Raw genomic sequence first — 25,013 nt, forward strand, 5'->3', positions numbered from 1 at the left:
CAGAGGATTTATAGGAAGATAAATGAGCACTAAAATGAGCACTTGCTCACAGAGGCCACTTGTGATCAAATCATCAGACAACAACTTACTTTATTAAATAAGTGAAGTTATTTAGAAAAAGCGTTAACTTTTCTTGCAGAAACTATCCTATCTGAAAAGAAGGGGTGGGCTTTGCTTGCTTTGTTAAAACTAAATAGTTGGTGGCAAAGTCTGGCATAACAGGTCAAAGTAGTGCACACCTTAAGTTCTAGAGAAAAAGGAAGTGTGAAATTTGTCATCTTTATTATCTTATGATAAAAAAGTAAATATAGCATATTAAGTGCTGGGATGAGCTGCCTTTCTAGACAGGCTATTAGTGTGTACAGATAAAAATATGTATATGTATTTATATATAAAAATGTATATATGGACTCCCTTTTCTAACTTGATGATTCTCAACAGATTGTGGATGTGTTCATGGAGAACAGTCTTATTCAGCAATGCACGTCCTTTCTGTTGGATGCTTTGAAAAATAACCGCCCAGCAGAAGGTCACCTTCAGACTCGTCTCCTGGAAATGAATTTGATTCATGCCCCACAGGTAAGACTCTTAACCAAGTTCCTCCAAAAAATGAAGGAGAAAAATCAAAAGGCTTATGCTGGTATTCTGCATCTAAAGTTCTTACAATCTGATATCTGATACTGATGTGTATATATTTTACTAACATGAAAGACTATGAGTGAGTCACTGCTATGTCTTTTCAACAACTTTTAGTCTGAGCTGTTGTGGTTTTCTAACAGTCTGCATATGAAATCTAATCTCCTAGGTTGCAGATGCCATCCTTGGAAACCAGATGTTTACACACTATGATCGTGCTCATATTGCCCAGTTATGTGAAAAGGCAGGCTTGCTCCAGCGAGCTTTGGAACACTACACTGATCTCTATGATATTAAACGTGCTGTTGTTCATACTCATCTCTTGAATCCTGAGGTGAGTCTGTGTAAATGAAAGCCTGAGGTTTTCTGTAGTTGAAGTGACCACTGCTTAGCACTGCAGTAGCTGCTAAAATTCCTGCAGCAGCTTTAAGATGTTTTATAGGTACCTAAGCAGCACATGTAACTGACTCAACAACGTTTATCCAGTTAATTGTTAGACCTCAGTCTATACTTTCCTTGGCTTAAGTTTGCCCTCAGTTTCCTGGGTGGGCATTTCAAATCTTCTAAGCTGTTTTTTTGCTTTAGTTGTAAAAAAATGAGGCTGTCAGTCTGTTTCATTTCAAGTCTTTGGTCTTAATGTGTGAAAGATTTACCTACGGTAGCTGGGGTAGAAACTCTGGCCAACTGTCACATTTTTAAAAATTGGTTGAATCCTCTATAACTTACTGAGTAAAGCTTCTTTCTTTTCGCAGTGGCTTGTGAATTTCTTTGGCTCTCTCTCTGTTGAAGACTCTGTAGAATGCTTGCGTGCTATGCTGTCAGCCAACATTAGGCAAAACTTACAACTCTGTGTACAGGTTGCTTCTAAGTATCATGAGCAGCTTGGCACCCAGTCTCTTGTGGAGCTTTTTGAATCTTTCAAAAGCTATGAAGGTACAGTATTAAAAGGAAGAGCAGATATTAAGGACCTCAGCTTTTATGGGAAAGGTACTTTCACTTGGCTGGATCCTAGAATGCATTTATTCAAGTGCATTCTTGGGATAACTCTTGTTCTAGGAAGTTTTTTAGCTCTCTCTCAGAAGAATCTGGAAAGGAGGAAAAAAAAAACAAAATTGATTTTCCTGTAGTTAAATGAAAACTACTCTTAGCAGTGTTGAACTAAGTTATAAAATGAAGTTCATAAGTCTGTACTTACTTCACTTGTCCTTCTAACTGGATCAAAAATGTAACTCTTTCTAGGACTGTTCTATTTCTTGGGTTCCATTGTAAACTTCAGCCAGGATCCAGATGTTCACTTCAAATATATCCAGGCAGCTTGCAAAACTGGTCAGATAAAGGAAGTAGAAAGAATCTGCCGTGAAAGTAACTGCTATAACCCAGAACGGGTGAAGAACTTTCTGAAGGTAAATTCTCTGTCCAACAAATCAATCTCTGTAGAGTAGCAGAACTTCAGCCTTCTAAAGGGAGGAGAAAACCAACTCAAGTTTTAACTGACATGGCTATAAATAGTCACCTATGTAAGTGGAGTAGGAATCCAGTCCTTTTCCAGGCATGCAGGAGCTCCTTCTTGGCTATCTCTGGAAAAACCACAGTTCCTGTAAAATTAACCCATAGAATCAGTAAGGTTGGAAAAGACCAGAAAGATTATCTAGTCCAACCATCAACCTTCCCTTATGCCCACATACTGTTCATCGGTCGTTTTCATGGTGTTGAATTGGCGTGATCCAAAACACGTCTGTTTAAACAGCTGGACTGTTGCATACCAGCCTTCATGCCTCTTGTTTGCTAGTGTAGACACAGCTCCAGTGTCTGAGTAGCTTGGAGCTGTGACTGAAGTGGACTGAAAGCATCCCAATCCCACCACTCTCCTCCTTCAACTGGTGTACAGAGATTGAGTTGGTTACAAGCTATCGTCACCTAACAGTAGACGGATCAGTGTTGGCAGAAGGAAGTAATATGCTGAAGTATTCAGCTGAAACTTTAGCAAAGGCATTGATTAGACAAAGCTTAGTAAAACCGGAGTCAACTGTCATGATGCTTTGCATACTTTGTGACTGGTAAAGTGGGATTTTAATGCCATTTTATTTTTGCATTAAGTTCTTGGCCCATTAATGGTCTTCTGGATGAATATTTGAATAGATAGTCCTGCTGAAGCTAGGGATGTAGGCCTAATGTGTGACTTGTTGAAGAGCTTAAATTTAAAACTCAACTGCTAGACTGACCATATGATTTTCATAGTGGTTAACTTGCTTTTGAAGTTAATTGTTTGCTCAGAAGTCGTAAATTTGAATGTTTTGCCATTTCTAGTTCTGAAACAACTCAATTATGCTATACTACTTTGAAAATGCTTTAACAAACGGTGAATGCTTTCTCACATTTTTTTTCTACACAAAATATAGGAGGCAAAGCTAACAGACCAGCTTCCTCTGATCATTGTCTGTGATCGATTTGACTTTGTTCATGACCTGGTGCTCTACTTATATCGCAATAGCCTGCAGAAGTATATAGAGATCTATGTACAGAAGGTAAGACAAATGCACTTTTAAGTTGTTGCCCTTTCCTTCTTTCTAAGAAATTTAACCTTTTGGTTTGTTAATCATGGAATCTTAGAGTGGCTTAGGTTGGAGGAGGCCTTAAAGATCACCTAATTCCAACCATCAGCAGGATTGCTACCCACTAGATCAGATTGCCCAGGATCCCATCCAATATGGTCTTGAATGCCTCCAGAAGTGGGACATCCACAGTCTCATTGGGCAACCTGTTTCAGCACCTCAACATCCACTGAATAAAAAAGTCTTCCTCACATCTAACCTAAATCTTCCTTCAATTACTTTAAAGCCATTCCCCTTTGTCCTGTAACTATCAGACTGTGTAAAAAGTCTGTCCCTCTCCTGCTTGTAATCTCCCTTCAGGTGCTGAAAGGATGCAATGAGGTCTCCCCATTACCTTCTTTTCTCCAAGCTAAACAGACCCAAAATTAAAGCAGATCTGTCTGCATATTTCATGCTCACACTTATGCAGATGCTTTTTACTGAGTCTATCACAAACCTACAAGCAGAGTTTTTCCTAGAATTCACATAAAAATGCATTAGCAACTTAAAATTCACAGCTCTTAAAGCATAGTTTAAACTTTTAAGTAGAACTTTGTGTGGAAGACAGGGGATGGGTTATTAATAGCACTAATAACTGATTTTAATAGTGGTGGCTTATTCTAGGTGAACCCCAGCCGCATACCAGCAGTAGTTGGAGGACTTCTTGATGTGGATTGTTCTGAAGATGTCATTAAGAACTTGATCATGGTGGTTAGAGGCCAGTTCTCAACAGATGAGCTGGTGGCTGAAGTGGAAAAAAGAAATCGGTAATGAAGATACACCTGTAAACACCATTCACAGGCTTTTCTGACCCTGATATATAGTTGGATGCAGTTTTTTTGAATGATACAATATTAATATTGTTTTTTTGTGTCTTTATTATAGAGAAACAGCTTAGATTTGCTAGCAAGTCTCCTGGTTGTTTCAGCAATATAGGAATGCTCAACAGCACTACATGATGAACATACAGCATTTGAACTCTAAATTTGCTGTACAGCCATCCATGAGATGTGCCTTTGGAGTAAATCTAGATAAAATTGTCTTCACAGTGTCATTTTTGGCACACAGTGTCTTGTGTAATCGATTTGCAGCAACTTGTAAAATGAAAAACATGATTTTAAGTGTTGAGAGCCATGTAATAGAACAGAAGTTGAGAAGAAAGATGACAATACTTAGTGGAACCTGCAGGCTTCTCTTACATTTAACTGAAGGTCAGGTATGGCCAGATATTACAGAATCACAGAATTGTAGGGGTTGGAAGGGACCTCTAGAGATCGAGTCCAACCCCCCTGCCAAAGCAGGTTCCCTACACCAGGTCGCACAAGTAGGCATCCAGGCGGGTCTTGAATATCTCCAGAGAAGGAGACTCCACCACCTCCCTGGGCAGCCTGTTCCAGTGCTCCATCACCCTCACCTAAAGAAGTTCTTGCACACATTTGTGCGGAACTTCCTATGCTCCAGTTTTCGGCCATTTCCCCTTGTCCTGTCTTCACGTACAGCTGAATATTAGTTGGTACCTGTCAGGCTTTCTTAGCCCAATTTACAAACCTCAAATGTTTGCTTCTTCAAAGGCTTAAATTGCTGTTGCCATGGCTTGAATCAAGGATTCATGAAGGCTGTGAAGAACCTGCAACTCATAATGCCTTGGCCAAAATCTACATTGACAGTAATAATAATCCAGAGCGGTTCCTTCGTGAGAATCCATACTATGACAGTCGTGTAGTTGGCAAATACTGTGAAAAGAGAGACCCTCATCTGGCCTGCGTTGCATATGAGAGGGGCCAGTGTGATCTGGAACTCATAAAGGTTAGCAAAATTGCTTTTATAAACATGTTAAAGAATGTACTTGCTGCCTGAGGTGAAAGCTGAGTTAGCAATTTGTCTAACATTTGCAGAATCCTGTCTTGCAGTCTCACTCAGGATTTGAGGTAGACATGAATCTTCTGCATGGAGGCAGTAACATTTATCATAACGAGGAACTATAATGCTCTATGTCCAACTAAAATTATGTAATTGCAGATTTAAGGGACCATTCATGTTTTTCATCCACAGACTGCTCAAAACTAGATCAAGTTTGCTGGGCTTAGCTGATAAGTATGACAACTGTTAAATCTTTGTTAACTTTAGGTTGGTTTTTTTTTTTTTTTGAGCCTTGAGCACTTGATCAGCAGAAGGGACAAGTTGCAACCTAATTTAACATAGGACTACAGGAGGAAGAAGAGTTTCCCTGAAACTTCAGTTTGAAACTAGAAAGGGGATGTGGTTTTCCTTTGTCGTGTTTGACCTTCAGAGAGATGCTCTGATGCACAGCTAGAACAAGGAAAAATAAATGTTAACAGTTGAACTGCAAGGACCAGTTCAGATAGCATTACTCTCCTATCTAAAACTTATTCATTTCTCAAACTTCCCTTAGAAGTTCAGGGGCAAATGAAATTTGTGTGGTTCTCCAGACACGTAGTGTCTTATACTGAGCGTTCGAGCTTAATGTCAGACTGCAATGCTAGTGACTGCTGTGAAAGAAAGCATTCTCCTACCTGCGCTTCTATGATAGTACATGCAAAGATTGTCAGCTGCGTAGGGGTAAGAACTGATTTGTTTTTACCCTGTTTAAAAAAGGAAGTAAATGTTATTTCCTGACAGGACTCGCACTGTGGCAGTTGGAATGGTGGTATTATCTAGTTTTTCTCTGAAAAGAGAGAACTTCCCTGTCTGAAGCAACTATTTTTGAAGTGATACCTTCTCTGTAACTGTAAAGTTAAAATGTGTAGCTAGCTGTATTCAGCTCATTTCTTACTTCAGGATACGAAGGTGGCTCTCAATTGTTTTAATAGGAGATATTGCTAGGATAAGTTTTAACTTTCTGGATATGTATGAAAACTCTTCCTCCTGTAACATTGCTCTTTCCTGGGAATGGGCTCAACATCTGTAACTAGGCAACTCATAAATGTATATTGAAAAATAAAAGTGAGCTACTACTTCTTTTCTTACAGCAAAGTACTTTCAAGAGCTAATTGTGGTACTAACAAAATATGACCTGTTGGTAGAAGAAAGTGAATAGGCCTTCAGATTTCTACTCTTTCAGCTGGAAATATAAACTAGTGGCACTAATAAGGTCATAATTCATAGCTACTTGTTGCACTTCTGTAGGAAATCCCACATTTATTTGCATTTTAACAGGGAAAACCTAGCCACTTTGAACATTTCATTACTCTGAACACTTCTAGAGTAAAATTAATGACACCAAATATGTAACTATTTCTGGCTTTAAAAACAAGCACCATTCCTCAATTCACTATTAACACTGCCCAAGTAAGTGACTCCCTTTCTAGATTTAAAATTTAAGTTCTTCAGGCTTCTGCAGGTCTTCACTTCAAACAGAAGTAAATAGTTACTGTGAAGCCACTGTCACAGTATTTGTGTGTCGGGCAAAACCAAGAGAAGCTATAGGAATTCTTCTGGAGACCTTCTCCATGAGCCTTCCAGATCAAAGGTTGGGTAAGAACTTTGTGGCATTAGCATTGATCAGCAACTAGTTTTAGTCAGTCTTTTAGAATGTCTGACTCATAGCTAGTTAACCCTGTAATGTGATATTTACCTTCAATATTAATTCTAATATTTGAATCTTCTCCTTCAGGTATGCAATGAGAACTCACTATTTAAGAGTGAGGCTCGCTATCTAGTACGCAGGAAGGACCCTGAACTCTGGGCAAATGTTCTAGAAGAAAACAACCCATTCCGGCGCCAGCTTATTGACCAAGTATGTTGCAAAGGATAAGCTATTTCAGTATAAGAATTACTCAGACCTACTATGGAACGTTAAAGTAACTGGCTTCTCCCACAAGGTCCCCTGAGGCCTCATCTCAATTGTGTGGAAGTTTAAAAGTTTGAGTGTCAAGTATTAGCTCAGAAATTCATGGTCAGAAAACATAGGAAAGAGCAGTATCTTGCTAAGAAGTGATGTGCCTCTAGTTCATTTGCTACGCACTTTGAAAGTGCGATTTTAATAGCCATATCCACTTCAGAAGTAGCTTTTTCTTGCTGAGGATGACAGTTCTGAAACCTTACATTGTTGCTCACTGAAATCTCATTTTGGAAAGGCTTATACTCTCCCACCTTCAAATCCAGGTTGTCCAAACAGCTTTATCAGAGACACAGGATCCAGAGGAGGTTTCTGTCACTGTGAAAGCTTTCATGACTGCAGACCTTCCGAATGAATTAATTGAGTTATTGGAAAAAATTGTCTTGGATAATTCTGTATTCAGTGAACACAGGTAAGAGGAGAGCATTTCCCCCCAAAACTTAGCACATTTAAGTATGTCTGTTTAGGTTGCAAAGTAATCCAGGTTATTTGTGGATTTCTTGGATATACAACCAAAATACTCCTAAATGTGAATTGTCAGGTGAAAATTTGAGGTGCTGTGTGTTTTAAATATAAAGCTCATTCATGCTATTCAATTTGCAATGAATTATTGAAAGGAGACAGCACCAACACTGGCAAGCCATTTCTTTTGCAAGGCAAATATCAATACTCATCAATCTGGGGATGAAAGGTTGTTGCTATCAACAGCAAGTAGCTGTATGTAGCTTTTGTTGCATGTACAATATGCGTCACTTAAGTAGATGTTATTTTGCACTGCCTATGCCTTTTGTTAACCAAAGGAATCTCCAGAATCTGCTGATCCTGACTGCCATTAAGGCTGACCGCACTCGTGTAATGGAATACATTAATCGACTGGATAACTATGATGCTCCAGATATTGCGAACATTGCCATCAGTAATGAGCTGTATGAGGAAGCTTTTGCTATATTCAGAAAGTTTGATGTTAATACTTCAGCAGTTCAGGTGAGGCGTGATTCCTTCATGAAGGTATAGAATGCTAGTAATAGAAAGAATGGGAAGAAGTATATCGTTATTGACTCTCCCAGAGCAACTGTAACTTAAATCTCTGAAATGTAACAGTATGGTTCCTACATGATATCAAATTGTAAGGAGAAGGGGAATAAGTGTGAAGAATAGCAGAACAAATTCAAAGTAATAACTTCAGATGCATATCTGTTCAAACTAATTAAGAATGTTTGTGTGTTGTGCTACTTGCTTGCATGTGTGCTGAGTTTAAGATTCTGAAGTAGCCACTAAGAATCACTCTTGAAGGGGATAGGAGAACTGAATAGTATCTGCAGGACAGCATACTGATTTCAAGGCAGAAGAGAAATGATAGCAGCAGGAGTTTTATTCTTGCTGCCTCTACTTTACTGGATGGAAATAACCTTTCCTAGAGGCAGTTAGTTAGCTTTGCATTGCTTGCTTAAAACAACCTGTATATTTGAAGGACAATCTAAGGCTTTGTTTTTTTTTTTTTTAATTTTTCTTTTAACTTGCCACTTTGACTTCAAACAGGTGCTGATTGAGCACATTGGGAATTTAGACCGTGCTTATGAATTTGCAGAGAGATGTAATGAGCCAGCAGTATGGAGCCAGCTAGCCAGAGCACAGCTGCAGAAAGACTTGGTAAAAGAAGCCATTGACTCCTATATAAAGGCAGATGATCCATCTGCCTACATGGAAGTTGTTCAAGCAGCTAATAGAAACGGTAAGCCAAATCATCCTCAAACTTAAGGATGCTCAGATATGAATCGGGTTATTTCATCTACCTGAAGTGGTAAGGATTCCTGAGATTTGCAAATTATGTTTCAGAGTAAATTGGATCAGCTAATCTATAGATTAGTGAGATTCCTGTCAAAAAGCTTGTCTGTATTGCTACATTGAAGAGAGACCTTTGTGTAGAGATAATTTAGACAGTTATGGCCTAATTATAGCCAAGTATAGTGTATTGATTTAACTGTATGTGGCAGAATTTGATGGCTGCGTGACAGTGGCCCGTTGTTTAGTGGGGAATACCTTATCTAAAATGTGAGTGGTTTAGTATCAGTGTCACGGAGTATTCTAGTAGAAACTGTTCCTAACATGGGCAAGGGGCGCAATACAGAATAACTAAATAAAGGGCATTAAATATTTCTTCTTTCTTCAAGATAACTGGGAGGACCTAGTCAAGTTCTTGCAGATGGCCAGGAAGAAGGCTAGAGAGTCTTATGTAGAGACAGAACTTATTTTTGCCTTTGCAAAAACTAATCGTCTTTCAGAACTGGAGGAATTTATTAGCGGCCCTAATAATGCCCATATACAGCAGGTATGCCTTGATCACTGTTCCCACGTCTGACTTGCTGCTTAGCTGACTTGATTCTTGCTGTTACCCCTGCTTACTTTGGACTCCTAATCCAGGTTGGTGATCGTTGTTATGAAGAGGATATGTATGAAGCAGCAAAACTACTCTATAACAATGTTTCTAACTTTGCTCGCTTGGCATCTACCTTGGTGCACCTTGGAGAGTACCAGGCAGCAGTGGACAGTGGCCGCAAAGCCAACAGCACAAGGACTTGGAAGGAGGTAATTTGAAACTTGTGTTTTTTGTTTATAAAATGTGTTCTTTGGAGCATAACTGGGCTCCTTTGCTCTGTCAGTAATGTGGGAATTAAAGAACAGCTGATTTGTGTCCATCTACAATGATCTCTGGTTGTGGCTTGCTAATCGTTTCTGGCTACAGAGCATGTCTGTATCTATCAGCTGTCACCTCCCCAAAATTATAGAGCTGGATTTTATAACAGTGTGAAATGAATGACGCATACTTTAATTATAGAACAATCATTATAGTAATATCTGTTTGGAACTGGAGTAAGCCTTGAATTTGGTAAAGCTTTGTTAATCAACTTTGCTCTTTGATATGAGGAATTGACATAAGCATTGCAGTATTCTGCTGTGAACTCGCCATTTGTTACCTCTCATTGCAGGTATGTTTTGCCTGTGTGGATGGAAGAGAATTCCGCTTGGCACAGATATGTGGCTTGCATATAGTCATCCATGCTGATGAACTTGAAGAGCTGATTAGTTATTATCAGGTTAGGTCACTGTTTATGCCCTAGAAAATTTATATGGCTTGCTTATATCTGCTAATAAAATAGTCACAGCTAAAACTTGACAACCTGTGAGACTGATTTTTAATGACTGAAGAAGTGAATTGAATACACTTTTTTTCATTTCGCAATAGTTGCATGCAATTTTTTTTATAGTAAATGTAAGGATGGTAGTTTTCAGTTTCCCATCTTTTACAATTCCATTGCGTCACTGGAATAGTGTCTTAGAAAACTCATTTGGGAAGGAGAGTTTATTGAATTAAGCTTTAAGTGGTAGTTGGCCATAAATTTGCAATTTGCAATTAACCCTTATTTTCTTAACATCCAGGATCGTGGCTACTTTGAAGAACTGATTGCCCTTCTGGAAGCTGCTTTGGGCCTAGAGCGTGCTCACATGGGAATGTTTACTGAACTCGCCATCTTATACTCCAAATTTAAGCCCCAGAAAATGAGGGAACATCTGGAGCTCTTCTGGTCTAGAGTTAATATTCCAAAGGTATTCAGCAACTACATTGCAAGCAAAGTTAGGATGATGTTAGTGAATACAAGTGAAGAAAGGAAGATGTCAGTAAATTGGATTGACTATTTTCTTCTTTTATTTTTCTTCTTTTATATCAGGTGCTCAGAGCTGCAGAACAGGCTCATCTCTGGGCAGAACTTGTATTCCTCTATGACAAATACGAGGAGTATGATAATGCAATAATTACTATGATGAATCATCCTACTGATGCCTGGAAGGAAGGACAGTTTAAAGATATAATTGCCAAGGTAAGTGTTCTGTTTTCAGTTAGGACAGTCTGGTATGACTAGTTAACTGAGTTAAGGTGCTGAAGGATTATTTCAGAACTGTGGCAAAATTGCACAACAGAATGAATCCCCATTTAGAAAGACTTGCTTAAGCTATTTTTTCCATGTTTTCTTGCTGTAGTTAAAACTTACAAATTTTTTATAAAGACATGTTAATAGAAGCTTGTATCCTTCATTTTCTGTTGTGCCTCACATCCTGTTGAGTAACATCAGGTAGGACAATGTTTTCAGGGTCTGTTCAGGATCATAGATTACAGGCAGGAGGTATAACCTCCTTAGTTTCTTTGACCTGACCACTGTCTTTGTCTGAGGGTGTAACAGTTCTTGAGAGACCTTTGCAAATGTTTCTAGCTGTTTCAGTGGGAGAACTGGGCTGGCCAGTCCTATGAATGTAGTGGAGAATAGTGGGATGATGAATAGTTTAGATAAGATTCCAGATTGTGTTCCTATTCTTACTGGTTTTACAGATTTCAAGGCAAAAATATATATGTATATAACTGAGTGGTTAAGACTACAGTCTTTAGGTGTTCAACACGTGGTCACATTACCTCTAAGTCTACTGGGATGCCGATACCAGGATCTCTTAACAGTAGATGAGTTCGTATTGGTTTGGACTACTCCTGGTAGGTTGTGACTTCACCATCTGGAAGCAGATGACACAAAGAGCACTCTAAAATTGAACAGGAATTCTGAATGCAAGTGTAAAGCTTCTGGCTTGTAAGTTTCCTTCTACTCCTTTAAGAATTAGATAAACTTTGTACTGAGTTTAGTGATCCAAACTAAGCAACTTAAATTTACTTGTATTTGAAGTACTAACTAGTGTGTAACCACACAGGTGGCGAATGTGGAGCTGTATTACAAAGCCTTGCAGTTCTACTTAGACTACAAACCTCTGCTGATCAACGATCTTCTGCTTGTATTATCTCCACGACTGGATCACACCAGGACAGTCAATTTTTTCTTGAAGGTTAGTTTGGGAGATACTGGATAAACAGGAAGTCCAGCCTCTGTTTGGGAAGAAAGAGCTGGTATCTGTCAGGTGGTTTTACCTCCAGCATAAAGGACTGAGAAGCAGTCCAATCCTAGTTTGATATGGGAAGCATTAGAAGAGTCAGCATAACTGCCCTAAGAGGCCGTTTGATTTTACTTCTGGCAACACAAAATGATATGCTGGCAGTTCTGAAGGATTCTGAAAATAGGCATAAACTTTTGTAATAATGAATGGGAATTTGTTGTGACACTCAATATTCCTGTTTTAATCTTGTATTAAAAATATCTCAATTCCAGGTTAATCAGCTGCTTCTAGTAAAGCCTTATTTGCGTTCAGTGCAGAACCACAATAATAAAGGAGTTAATGAAGCTCTAAACAACCTTTTAACACAGGAGGAGGACTACCAGGTAAGCCTCAGAAAAGGTACCAGTGCTTCTGAGGCATGCATCTTCTTCAATGAGATGAAGACATAGTTTGATTGTTTCTAAGCTGATAAAGCATGTTTTCCTTGAGCAGAAGGGATCTTCTGCAGTGCAACAGTAATGGAGTTGTATAATCAGACCCTTTGGGGGCATGGATGGGTCACAATATGATAACCTGAAAATGAAGCAGATATCAGTTATATTAAGGACAGCCTTCAAGAGAAAAGCTTGAAATGTGCATGGCAAACAAGCGGTAGCCAGCCATAGCATCAACATCCAGCTGGAAAAACCTAAGCATTTGTGAGCTATGCTTTTCTTCTGTAGTGCTACTACCATCTGGAAGCATGGGTAACAATTCTCTCTCAAACAGGGTTTGAGAACTTCCATTGATGCCTATGACAACTTTGATAACATAGCTTTGGCTCAGCGTCTGGAAAAGCATGAGCTCATTGAATTTAGGCGTATTGCAGCATACTTGTATAAGGGTAACAACCGCTGGAAGCAGAGCGTGGAGCTATGCAAGAAAGACCATCTGTATAAGGTGAGTTAATGCAGCCTTTCTTCCTAACCGTCAAAAGTCTGATCTGTGAAGCATAGATCTTCTGGAAATTGAATGAATTCTGTTATTTCCATATCTTTAGTTTGTTCTAATAAATCTTAGCCTTTCAATTGGAATTTAAGGAAAGAATCTTAGAGTAGAATAGCTTGCAATTTCAAATTTATATCTTAAATCTAGCTTGATAATGTTATCCTGTACTCAAATCACTCAGTATCTACCAGTTGCATCTGTACAGTTTTCACTCAAAATAAGAGGACTTAACTGAGCACATATGTTTTGACTTAGCTCCTACACAACATGTGTGTTGATATGAAAGACTAACTTCATGTTTTGCATAATACCCCACTCATCTAGCTAGTAGTAGCATGTACGTAAGGTAGAAAGCAAGAAGCTGACAGGCAAGGGTCAAGCTTAACTGTTGTCCTTTTCTGCAGGATGCTATGCAGTATGCTGCAGAGTCCAAAGATGTAGAACTAGCAGAAAAGCTGCTTCAGTGGTTCCTGGAAGAAGGCAAGCAGGAGTGTTTTGCAGCCTGCCTTTTCACATGTTACGACTTGCTGCACCCAGATGTAGTCCTTGAATTGGCATGGAGGCATAATATCATGGACTTCGCAATGCCTTATTTCATCCAAGTGATGAGAGAGTACCTCACCAAAGTGAGTATTTCATAGGCTAAGAAATTGAAACTTTTAGTTCACTGTACAATTAGTTTTATGTAAACTGAGTAAAGCTCTCTGCAAGTACTTGGAATGTTATTATTCATCACACTAAATCCTCTGGGAATTTCTCTGAGTTCAGTCACTTCAGGCTAAATAGCTAAACTTCTTAATAGGCAGCTTGGGACTTGAAAGAGATGCAGTTAACTTCTGCTTTCAACAGGGGACATAAGCAATGGTCTGCTTTTTAGAGCATCTCCGTAGTTGATTAAACTATGAATTTGCTAGAGAGAACTAGTATCGCTTTTTGCTTGATGTAACTGTGAAAGTACTCAGTTTTTTTTGTTACAGAAAGCATAGCTTCTGTGTGACTAACAGTACACTAGCCATAACAGTAGACTGCTGAAAGTGAATTTTCATTGAAAATAGAATTTCAGGTGCATAATCTATACAATATTGATACCAGTAATTAGTCCTGAATTGAGAGAGGAGAGATTCTGATCATGTGCAGTCTTGAAATGCTTGTCTCAAACAGCTCTAGCATATTAAACTAAGATTCTTCCTTAAAAGGCTCTTAGATCATCAGAATTAAGAACTTTATTGAAATCAGTACTCTAGAAGTGATTGCTTCAGATTGCCTCTAATCAGTCATGTTAAGAATTCCCCTCTGAATTTTCTTGCAGGTTGATGGGCTGTTCTATAAGGTGACACTCTGATTTCAAACGCTTTGTGTTCATTTGCGTCTCTTAATATCCTAGGATTCTCTTACAAGAATCTAGCTGTAGCTTCTGCCAGAAGAGCAGTGTCATTTAGCTCTAACTCATTTTCTGTTCACTTTCTAATGCTACAAAGATGACTGTTCACAAGTAACTTGAAAATCCAACCGGTCTCTGCTCTTTTTTTCACGGGAAATGAAAGCAAGTGATTGAGAACTTGACCACTGGGACTAATGATTATTATATCACAAATACCTTGTGGCAGGGAGGATGACGTTCATAAGATGAAAGCAGTTATCACATAATATGATGTGTTCTAAGTGCAAATTGCTTGTTAAAATATAAATTACTAGAGTTTGTAGCTTTCCAAGCACTGTGAGCTTGACTAGCAACCTAAAGCATCAGTAAAAGTTTTTGTACAGATCTTAAACTCCTCATCCTCATATTCTACTGAAGAAAAACTTGCCACAGAAGTCCACTCGTATTCTTCCATATAAGGTTTAGGTTAAGATCATGGTTTTCAAATTGCTGGTTGGATTTACAAGCGGTTACTTACTAAACACTGGATAACTTGCCAGAAGGAAAATGTGTGTGGTGAAAATGGTTTACACTGGGACTAATTTAGTCTGAATTAACTACAGTCATAGTACTAGAGATTGGTTTTGAGTGTGGTATGTCTAATATTTTGTAATGTGTCTAACTTTAAAAGCCCAAAAGAAATTGTTAATCAGCGGAGTATATATGTCTTCTGGAACTTACCGTTGGTTTAATGCATAAGAGAAAGATGTGAAAGCATAGGCTAGCCTGTGCCCCAGAAGGAACTAGGCACACAGTATGATAGCATTCATTTGGAAACCTCTTGAAAAACTTCACTTTCAGGCAGCAAACCAGAAAGGTGTTTAGCCTCTGCTGAAGACCTGCTACATTTGTCCCTTCTTCAAGGTGTCTGCTTTCAGTATGCTTGCAGTTTTTTTCCAGCAGAGGGAGTAACTGAACTTTTGTTCCAAGCTCCTTAGTGCTTTTGGGGCTGTAAAGAGTCAAGACTAATTCAGGAGTGGGAATTAGTGGTCATAAGTACAACAATACACCTCATTTGAAAATGGTATCTCTTGATTACTTTGGCCCATATTAATAGGGATAGTATTCATAATGCTAATATTTAATGTCATTCTAAAACACTGTTAGGTTGACAGCTGTAAGTTTGTGATTTAACCCTGCAGATGGCTGAGCACTACACAGTTGTTTGCTCACTCCCCCCACTCCCACTGGGATGAAGGAGAAAGCAACTCCAAACCAACAACAAAGTAGAATTAGTGCGTTAAAACTATTTACTAAGATAGGGAGAAGGAATATAGTTATGATTATATATGTGTGTGTGTGTGTGTGTGTGTGTGTGTGTGTGTGTGTATATATCAAGTGATGCACAAGAAATTGCTCACCACCCCCTGACTAATGCCCTGATATCCCCTTGAGCAGCAGAAGAGTGCCAGATGAACTCCCATCCCCTTCAAAACTCTTGATGTTATATGGTATGGAATATCCCTTTGGCTGGTTTAAGTCAGCTGTCCTAATCCTGTTCCCTCCGAGCTCCTTGGGCCTTTCACTGAAAATGGCCTTGGCTCTAAACAGTCAACTGTAAACATCAGTGTGTTTTCAACACTGTTTTTCTCCTAGAACCAAAACATAGCATCATACCAGACACTCTGAAGAAATCAATTCCATCCCAGCTGAAACTAAGACAAAGTTGAATGAGTTAAAGACCTATGGCTGCTTAAGTTTTTGAGGAGCAAGCTTCAAAAATTCAGGGAACTGTTAAGAACTAGGTAACCTCTTTGAAGTATATTAGAAACCCCTTTTGCAGCACTTGTCAAGCTGGATGTGATTCTTTTAGTGGGAAAGGAGGCCGAGGAGCAGCTGAAAAAAAAAAAAAGCACTAAGCTAACTGAAATGTTTTCCAGGATGCTAGTACTGCCTGCATCTGGGTATGGATTTGTATGATTCTGTGGCTTTGCAGCCTTCATTCTCAGTGGTTTGCCTATGAAATACGTAACTTTTTAAACCTGAAGGAAGGAAGGAAAGTACTATTGTCTTTTCTGCCCACCCTTTCATTCTTTTCCCAGTTTAAAGCTGCGTTAAGATTTCTTGCACTACTGCAACACTTTGGCAAAAGATTTTGTCATGAACAGCTTTGTTTCTCACAACTCTGGGTTCTATATAGAGTCATGTGTTCTAGTAGTATCAGCTTCTAGAGTTTCCTCTAAGAGGAGTCTATGTGAATATTGATGCAGTTAAACCAGTGCTCTCTAACACAGATTTCTAGTTGTAGGTAAGATCTTAATGGATCTGGAATATTTGCACATATCTGGGTGCTCTTTTTGAAACGGAGAGGGCTTGCAGGTTAATAGGTAACTGTAGATTAGGCCCGTTTGAGATGATCCTTGGAACTACAATCTGTTGGCTTATTTTCTGGGTCACTGAGTTAACAGTGAATAGAACAGCACTATGAAAAGCCATGCACTTTAAAGACAATGGTGGCTTTTCTCAGCTACCTGTGACAGCAATTGCAGTAAACTTAAATAAACTGGGAGGGCAAGTTTACAAATGTGCGGAATCAGTCTGCATGTTTTTGTGTTCCCAGCCAGTCTCCAACCTAGATTAATAATGAAAGGATTCCTTGATAGCTAAGGTACCAGACATGAAAATGCTCATGTGATGGTACAGTTCCTAGACAAGTCCTTCATACATCTCCTGTTCGCTTCAATGTAGGTGGATAATCTTGATGCTTCTGAAAGCCTAAGAAAAGAAGAGGAACAAGTAACTGAACCTACTCCAATAGTATTTGGTACGTGAAATACTTGGTTTTAATTGAGAACCTTTTGTCACTCTAGTCTCTTTGTGGAGGTAACTTAAGTGACTTACCTCCAAAGTAAGCTGGTTTCCAGAAGCTAGTAAAGTGGTTGTCTCTGCTAGAAAAGCTGTGCCAGTTGAAGGGACATCTCACTCTTAAAGTACAGCTAAAGACCTACTTCTCTTACATGGCTCACAACACTAGCTTAGGAATAGGCTTTTAGTATAATAACAGGAGAGGGGATACCAAGGTGTCCCCAGTTCCAGAAATAACTTATAAAGCATGCTAATTCCTCCTACTGTTCCTGTCAGAGAGGAATGTGTCTGCTTTCTGCTCTTCCAAGCTGAAAGGCAGACTGGCTTTCTATTTCATTCATTTTGAGACAAAAGCAGCCAAAAAAAATGTAGCTGTCCTCAAGTGTGCTGCTATTTTAGAAGCCCTTCTGAAGAGGCATTCTGCTAACAAGCGTCTAGAAGTAGCTGGTAAGGGAAGGATGTGAATGGTTCACTGTCTGATATTAACTTTAAATCTAACATATGCATGAAGCATGTGTGCTCTTAGTTACAAAGACAAATCTGTTGAGGTGTGTTCAGACCTTTTGCAGCACTCTCTGGATTGAGACCTAACAGACTGAACTAATTGCTTGAATTGCTTTACTATTCATTTCTGACTATGCATGGTGTTTAAATAGTATCAGTTTGGCTTTTAATATGGTCGCTTCAAAACAAGCCATCATTATTGTACCCTCAAAAGCAGTTGATATTCCTCTTTCATCTGAGTCCTGTCTTGCTTTTAGTTTTTTGACAGCAAGAGCAGATGGCCTAAATGCCCACTCTGCTGCATGTTGAGTAACAGTGTAACTTGCTAATGTGTGCTTGCACTGTGGCCAATTTTTAGCTGAAAGTCTCATAATCTTGTCCCATACTACAGCTAGTATTAGGAAAGCTTGGGTATATAAACTAACTCTTTCTTTTTCTCATGCTTTTCCAGGGCAGCAGTTGATGTTAACAGCAGGCCCCAGTGCAGTACCTCCCCAGACAAATTTTCCGTATGGATACACAGCACCAGGATTCACCCAGCCACCTGTTTATGGTTTCAATATGTAACTAGCTCTCTGACAGACCTTCACTGTCTCTTCTTTCTTCCCTTCTCTTTTTAACTTCTCTAAGGAGTGTATGATGGTTCTAAAGGCACAGATGACCTTCTGTTGTCTTAACACACTAGCTGCCCTGCTCAGTGAGGAGACTTCAACAGGATGCCTGTTACTGTTATTTATTATTGATTACTGTCCAATTCCATTTCAACCTCTGAAAGGCAGCTTTTGTTAATGACATTGTGAGACTCTTGTCTGAAGTTAAGGCATTGCTTCACTAACTCGTATAGCAATAACTGCTTGAGGCCAGGGACAAGAGAGCATTTTTTTCTTTTGCGAAGCCCATTAAAGGTAGCTGGGAAATTGCCTGGTACCAAGTTGTTAAAAAGCTTCAGCTGAAGCTACTGAAGTAGCAGGGTTGTTAACAATTCAGTGAAGCATCTCCTTAATGAATTCATCTGACTACCCCCATTTTGTTTGCAGTCCTATGTGCGGGGGGGGGGGGGGGGGGGGGAAGAGCTTTCTAATACTTGTGCTCTGAATGTTTAGAGGAATAATGGGAAAGTTTCCTTTTCTGGACAATAGTGCTGCTGGGGTTCGATGCTGTTTGAGTCTGTTCTATATTTTCTGGAGTAAATCTGAAACTCAAAGAAAATAAATCTTCTGATGCCAGAGAGCAAATATTTCCCAGATCCTTTTTGTTTAACAAGAGCAAGACTGTGTTACTTGTTGACATTTAATGGTACTAAAGGAAACTTCCACTATGTGTGGCAAGTGAGTGTGGGAGTGCATATGGCCTGCTGAAGTTGTTGAAGTGCAAGAGCACAATATCTGAACTAGGAAGGGGGATACATTACTACAATAATGAGGCAGTAGAGACGTGATCCTTCTTTATTTGCACCTTTAGTTGGTTCTGGCATTGGCTTCCTGCCACACTATGTTCTGACCTCGTCTGATGGGCAGTCAGCTCTCTGAATCAACAAGATTCAGAGATTCATTTCTGCTGTGCTGCAGTAGCATCAGTGGTGTCTACCACCCACATCTTTCTTTGAATGCCTATGAGGTTGTATTACTACTTTGTGCCACTCTTCAAATACCTGTATCATTAACATTTTATGTACTTAGATGATAATGTATAATTTATGGTTATGAATCTTGTGCTAATCTTTATTATAAAAGTCCAACTATAAATGTAAATCTGCAGTATCTATTGTGTGGCTCTAGTCTTCGTATTCTGGGGGTGGGGTCTGGTTATTAGTAATAATCTGCCACATCAGGTATCTTAAACTGATAACTAAGGATGCCAGGCAGGAAAAAGGGAAACTTGTGCCAAAGCATGTAATATGGAGGGCTCAGTAAGTGATTTAAAGAGGGAGTAGCGGTCTCTTCATCGGACACATCAGCACACTTTGTCACGTGCAGAAGTAATGCTGCAGGAGGCAGTCACGTGCTTATGTAGCTTCATTCATTGGTCTGGAAAATTATAAGCACAGTCCTGTGCTAGAGGAGACACTACTGTTAGTTTTCTATGCTTTCTCCAATGAAATGCATTAATTTCACAGCAATAGCAGTGAGCTATAACTTTCATATCATATTCTACTTGAATGGGGCAAATCGTCTTTAAATGCCAACAAGTATAGAATTAATCATATAATCATAGAATAGTTTGGTTGAAGGGAACCTTTAAGATCATCTAGTTCCAACCCTCAGCTATAGACAGGAGCACCTCCCACTAGATCAGGTTGCTCAGAACCCCATCCAGCCTGGAATGTTTTAAAATCAGTAACTGTAGACTGTGTTGGCACAATTCTAACTATTATGTTGTCTCTTGCTTGCTGTACTGTGTTACAGCAATGGCAAAGAAATGTGATATCTACCTTTCTAATGAAGGCCAGAATGCTCCAAGTGCTGATGTAATGCTTTGGTTTTGTGCTGGTCAGCACTCTAATGGCTAAGCTTGAAATGCTGAGCAGCTAATGATTTCAAGCAAATCTGCGCTTCATCCAGTCTTAGTCCTAGCAGGAGCTAGCTGGATAGAGTGCTACTTTCCAGACAAACAGTGCTTATACTTTGTAATCAGTTTCTTGTGAGTCAACAGCAGTTTGGTAAGGCAGTTGGAATTGAAGACAAACTCTAAAATTAGTGTGACTGTAGAAGTTTCCTTCTCCTCAAATTGAAAATTTAGTACAACTTTATAGTAACAATTACAAGCTCATGTTGGAATACAGTAAACTGCTAGATTAAATACTAGAACAGCACATGACCTATAGAGAACTGAACTAGCCTGACAATCTTTAATTGCTTTAGTCTAGAAATTTAACTACGGGAATGACTGGGTTCACAAAAAGGGCAAGGCTGTCAGCTATCTTAAATAGTTGTGCTTCAGTTGGTCTCCTGGTATCTGAAGGTCTTGATATGTGTATAATGGCTTTTATAAGTTCTGTGATTGTGTTCTGTTCTAAAATGCATCCAGAAGCATACTCTCGACAGTTACTGTGTGGCTGTGGCTAAAATATGCAACAAATTCTTGCCCATCATTTAGTGGGCTAAGTGGAAGAATTAATACAGTTTACAAAGTTGTAGTGTTCATCCATGGTTTTTTTTTAAAAAAAAAACACTCATTACTGCACCAAATCTCCAATCACTAACTCCTTGGCTTTTCTGAGATTGAGTGTTATCATGCAAAATGGATTGTGATAAGCTTGTGATACTGCCAAATAGTAATTTGCTTAAGAATCTACATAGTGTGTTTAACACACATGCTTTTTTTTTTTTTTTTTTTTTTTGAGAAAGCAGGCTTTTGTGATTTCTCAGATGTTAGGGGGATTTTCCCCAAAATGAACTTTGGATGACTATGGATCTGGCATCAGATGACAAACAATTCACAAGCATTGCACTGCAGCCATTTTAATGTCTTGTGACCTAGGTGGAAACAGACCTCTCATCAAATAACTATAAGGACATGTGCTTATCTTGGCATAAAATTCCAACCTGTGTTCAGTTGCTCATTCTGAGCTGGCACTTACTGATATCTTTTGTTCCCTCACATTTTCAAGTGTTCCTGGTTTCTTTTGGTATAAACACCAAGTAAAAGGAAAGGGAAAGAAGAATGTCAAAGAGCTACTTTTGGAAGCAGAATTCTTTTATAGCTGCCGCTGTCTGCTCTGTTGAGCCAAATAAGCCAGCCCTGGAAACTAAGGAGGAATTCATCACTGGGGTAAGTTCTGTTTCTTACTGTCTAAATTAAGTTGTGGTGTTTTACAAAACTTCTATTTCCCACCCTTCTTTTTAGTCTTTTTAGAGAACTATACAATTAGATGGCAGCGTAACAGAAGAAAATGTTCTTAAGTTGTTTCGCTGCATTAAAAAAAAAAATATATAGGTAGATAAAGTCTACTCAAATGAATACTAATTATATTTAATAATATATTTAATAATATATAAAGTGATACAGGAAAGATGGCAGTGGCTGTAAGATGTGAAACTGAATTTTCTTTAGTTACTTCAACTATAAAACTGACAAGGAAATTCAAATAACTTGTATTTGAACATACAATATGCTTAGGCAAAGCTGCTTTTTATGCTTCTGCATGGTTAAAGTTTCTGCTTGTGTTTGTGACGTTTTAGTTGACAGGCTGGAACTTAGCCATTGGGAAACTGTCACTGATTAAAGCAGTGTTGTCAGTGGATCTGATTTTCACTGAGGAAAAAAATAGAGGCATAGAGGTAAAATTGTATGCAACAGGTTTCTGTAATAAACAGTTTGGAAAGTGTGCATAAACCTTTGATAGAGTATATTTCTTATCTGTAGAACTGCTTTCCATACTTCTTTCTCCTCTGTGTTCTACATAGTTTCGCTTGTCACTGTTTCCAGTCTGAATATATTTCTCCTTTTGTTTTACAGTGTACGCCAAGAGTGCTTCACTCTCATTTGTTCCCACAAAGTCAAATTTGGTCATCTTGAATCTGTGATAAAATGTCATGGAACGTAAAGCTGAAAAATGATTAACAACAGAAGAGTTGCTTTGTAACATGGGTGTGCAATTATGTTTTGCAGGGTGAATTAGTACTTCCATAGCAACCTGCAGGTGTACCAGCTTAATGGACTTGGAGTTTTAAAAATTTTTATATTATTTTTACTTCAACAAGCTTTCAAAGAGTTGTGTTTTTTTTGTTGTTGGTTTTTTTTTTTTTGCTAGTATAGCTTTCTTGTTTTTCTATACTGCATGTTTTCTGTGGGTATATTTCCAAAGGTAAGGATAGATCCTGACTCATGTTTTGCTATTAAAGTGCCGTAAAATTGTTAGCATGCATATGGTTCAGTCTAGGTCTTGCAGTCTGGAGCCTTTTAGATCTTTCAGAAAGGTAGCAGGAAACCTTCAGTTTTCTTTCTTGCTAATATAGATAATGTCAGCCTTTTAAATATTCATATGAATTTGAGATGCAGTCAGTGGAAGGTAAATCTTGTCTTCCTGTTATGTGTATAGAATTTATTTATTTATTCAGTTAAGTGTTCTCCTGCATGGTTTGGTGAGTTGAGAAGAGGAGAGGTGTTGCTGTTTTTTCCCTGTCTGCTGTGGTTTTAACCAAGACTTCAAAATCTTTTTAACAAGGATTTCTAATGGGCTGTTAGCAGAGACAGTATTGATAATTGCATGTATGTTCAAGTGGGAATGACACAAGTTGTTTCAGAAGAGTATAATCTTTCTCATAGTCACAGAGGTTCCTGCTGCACACGCCTGAAAGCTAGTGAAACATTTACTCACAAACATTCAATATGATCATTTCTCATTGAAGTCTGTTATTCGTAAGATCTTTTTTTATGCCTAAGAGAACCTGAAAAGAAATAACATTTATTAATGTACTATAAAACTCCAAGTGATGTGAATTAATAATGCATGAGGAAACTTCTAGTGGTTTGAGTTGTAATAGTTCTGATGGTAGTGCTGTTTATTTAGTGAGGTGAAGAAATTTTCTGCTTCAAGGATATATAATAGAAAACTATTAGTCATTTCTGGTCTTTGAAACCATGGTGTGCTTCCAAGTTGTGCCAATGATGAAAAATTTGAGAGAGGGTCAGTATGGTCAAAGAAGGGATAAGTCGGAGCTGTTCAAGCGTGGTCTTTGTTTATGGGCTTTCTAGAATCCAGAATATTATTTCTGCAATCACTGTGTTTTAAATAAATAAAAAACTATGAATGTTGCTTTCATCTGCAGTAGTTCTCTTCTCAGTTCCTCAGTTGTTGGTATCTGAGGAAGGAATACCATAAGGTGTACAGGCTATAGTAGCACTTGGCTATGTCTTTAATGATTCTCCTCTCTGCTTCTGTGACAGCAGAAACAAATCCCAGCCAATAGCAGAGAAAGTAGTGTCTGATGACCAGATGGTTGTTTCCATGAAAATTCCGGGATTGAGAGCTGTAAAATAGAGGATTTGGTATCTCACAGGAACCGTTAGAGACAGGATACTTCTGATCATTTAAGTTTGATCAAGATTTCACTTTCATGAAAGTTGTAGGGATTTAGAGCTCACCTCTTGCTGCATCTGATATTTCAGAGATTGCTTATCTTCCTTAAACACTGTCCGCCATCTGGCTGGCTGCTAACAATTGTTGTTAGCAGCTTCCTGGAGGTCAGGCTGAGATGAGATGACCTGCAATTTGTATATGATTAAATATGAATAATCCTTTCTTTTAAATTAGCGAAGTAAGCACCTTTGTGCATTATGAGCATTAAGCATGTGGTTAAGTATTTCCTCGGACAGGATGGGATTGTGCACCAGCCTTGCTGATTTGATTGTCTGGGAATCTGTGACAGTAGGTGTCTTTTGTGAGGGTAATTGTGGGGTCACAACAGTAGGTGTGTGTGTAGACACGGATGCACAAATGCTATGATAATTTCTTTGCTTACCATTTGTGAAAGTTTTTTTTTCTTCTTTTTTTTTGCCATACCACCACTACAAGCCAGAGCACTGAGAAGCTGCTATGCATCTGGGATGGGCACTATGGGCTTTAGTCCTTGTGTATATTTCACATGCTTTTTTTTTTTTTTCCTGTGCTGGATTTCAAATGGGGGTGACTGTATGTAACCATATAACTGAGTTGAAGTCAGCATGGACATAAATGTGAGCATCGTGGTGGTGTTCAGCCCCCAGCTCTGTGCTTGCGTAGGGAGTCAGTGCTCATGGAAAGCAGGGACGTGAGGCACTCATACCGCTGGAGGAGTGCAAAGGTCTCTCTGGTGGTTTTGAAACTCAGTAGCACTGAGTTTCATTTGCAGTGGAAACAGCAGTCAGGTGTATTGAAGTTTGGAGCTAAGAGCCTCCCTGTAAATCAAAGGAGCCTAGGTGTGATTTTTCATGCTGAAAGGGGTCTCTAGCTACCAGACATGGTGGCTTTCTCTGGGAGAACTGATCAGTGTACTAGGTGGGTGTGCACAACGGGAGCAGGCATGTCATGCATGGGCTGTTTGGCTGCCGTCCTTTGTGAGGGTCAGCTGCGCTGAAGATGTGTACAAGGGAGAGGTCTGTCTGCTGCAGTCCCACAGATCAAGCAGGCTAAGGTGGTATCACGGCCATTGCTGTGAGATCACTTCAGTGGACATGCCGCAGCTGTTGTGATACCACGCGTAGCTCCGGAAGTGTTCTGCAGTGGAAGGACATGTTCCTGTGCTTTTACTTCTGGCAGAAGAAAGGTGCTTCAGTTTCCTGAACGGTATTCCTGCAG

At 39.0% G+C, this 25,013-nt stretch overlaps 1 protein-coding gene across 4 annotated transcripts in view; it reads left to right on the forward strand.

Moving 5' to 3' along the window:
* Positions 1–18,969, forward strand: part of LOC116228740 (clathrin heavy chain 1) — a 40,715-nt gene extending 21,746 nt beyond the window's left edge. For 2 of the 4 annotated variants that reach the window (XM_031592854.2, XM_090120772.1), the window contains exons 11-32: positions 442–579; positions 806–970; positions 1,389–1,569; positions 1,876–2,039; positions 3,036–3,161; positions 3,852–3,994; positions 4,799–5,033; positions 6,862–6,984; positions 7,353–7,498; positions 7,887–8,070; positions 8,626–8,818; positions 9,258–9,415; positions 9,508–9,672; positions 10,074–10,181; positions 10,525–10,692; positions 10,815–10,964; positions 11,839–11,970; positions 12,291–12,401; positions 12,787–12,957; positions 13,410–13,631; positions 17,114–17,189; positions 18,186–18,969. In XM_031592854.2, the coding sequence (XP_031448714.1) occupies positions 442–579; positions 806–970; positions 1,389–1,569; positions 1,876–2,039; positions 3,036–3,161; positions 3,852–3,994; positions 4,799–5,033; positions 6,862–6,984; positions 7,353–7,498; positions 7,887–8,070; positions 8,626–8,818; positions 9,258–9,415; positions 9,508–9,672; positions 10,074–10,181; positions 10,525–10,692; positions 10,815–10,964; positions 11,839–11,970; positions 12,291–12,401; positions 12,787–12,957; positions 13,410–13,631; positions 17,114–17,189; positions 18,186–18,301 (3,375 nt within the window). In that variant the 3' untranslated portion in view covers positions 18,302–18,969. Of the gene's footprint in view, positions 1–441; positions 580–805; positions 971–1,388; positions 1,570–1,875; positions 2,040–3,035; positions 3,162–3,851; positions 3,995–4,798; positions 5,034–6,861; positions 6,985–7,352; positions 7,499–7,886; positions 8,071–8,625; positions 8,819–9,257; positions 9,416–9,507; positions 9,673–10,073; positions 10,182–10,524; positions 10,693–10,814; positions 10,965–11,838; positions 11,971–12,290; positions 12,402–12,786; positions 12,958–13,409; positions 13,632–14,314; positions 16,564–17,113; positions 17,190–17,584; positions 17,678–18,185 lie in introns of those variants that run through there. The other 2 variants (XM_031592856.2, XM_031592855.2) reach the window with 2 other exon arrangements.
* The last annotated feature ends 6,044 nt before the right edge of the window (positions 18,970–25,013 follow it).

Source organism: Phasianus colchicus, chromosome 18 (assembly GCF_987193195.1).
Source record: "Phasianus colchicus chromosome 18, bPhaCol1.hap1.1, whole genome shotgun sequence".
Taxonomy (NCBI): Eukaryota; Metazoa; Chordata; class Aves; order Galliformes; family Phasianidae; genus Phasianus; species Phasianus colchicus.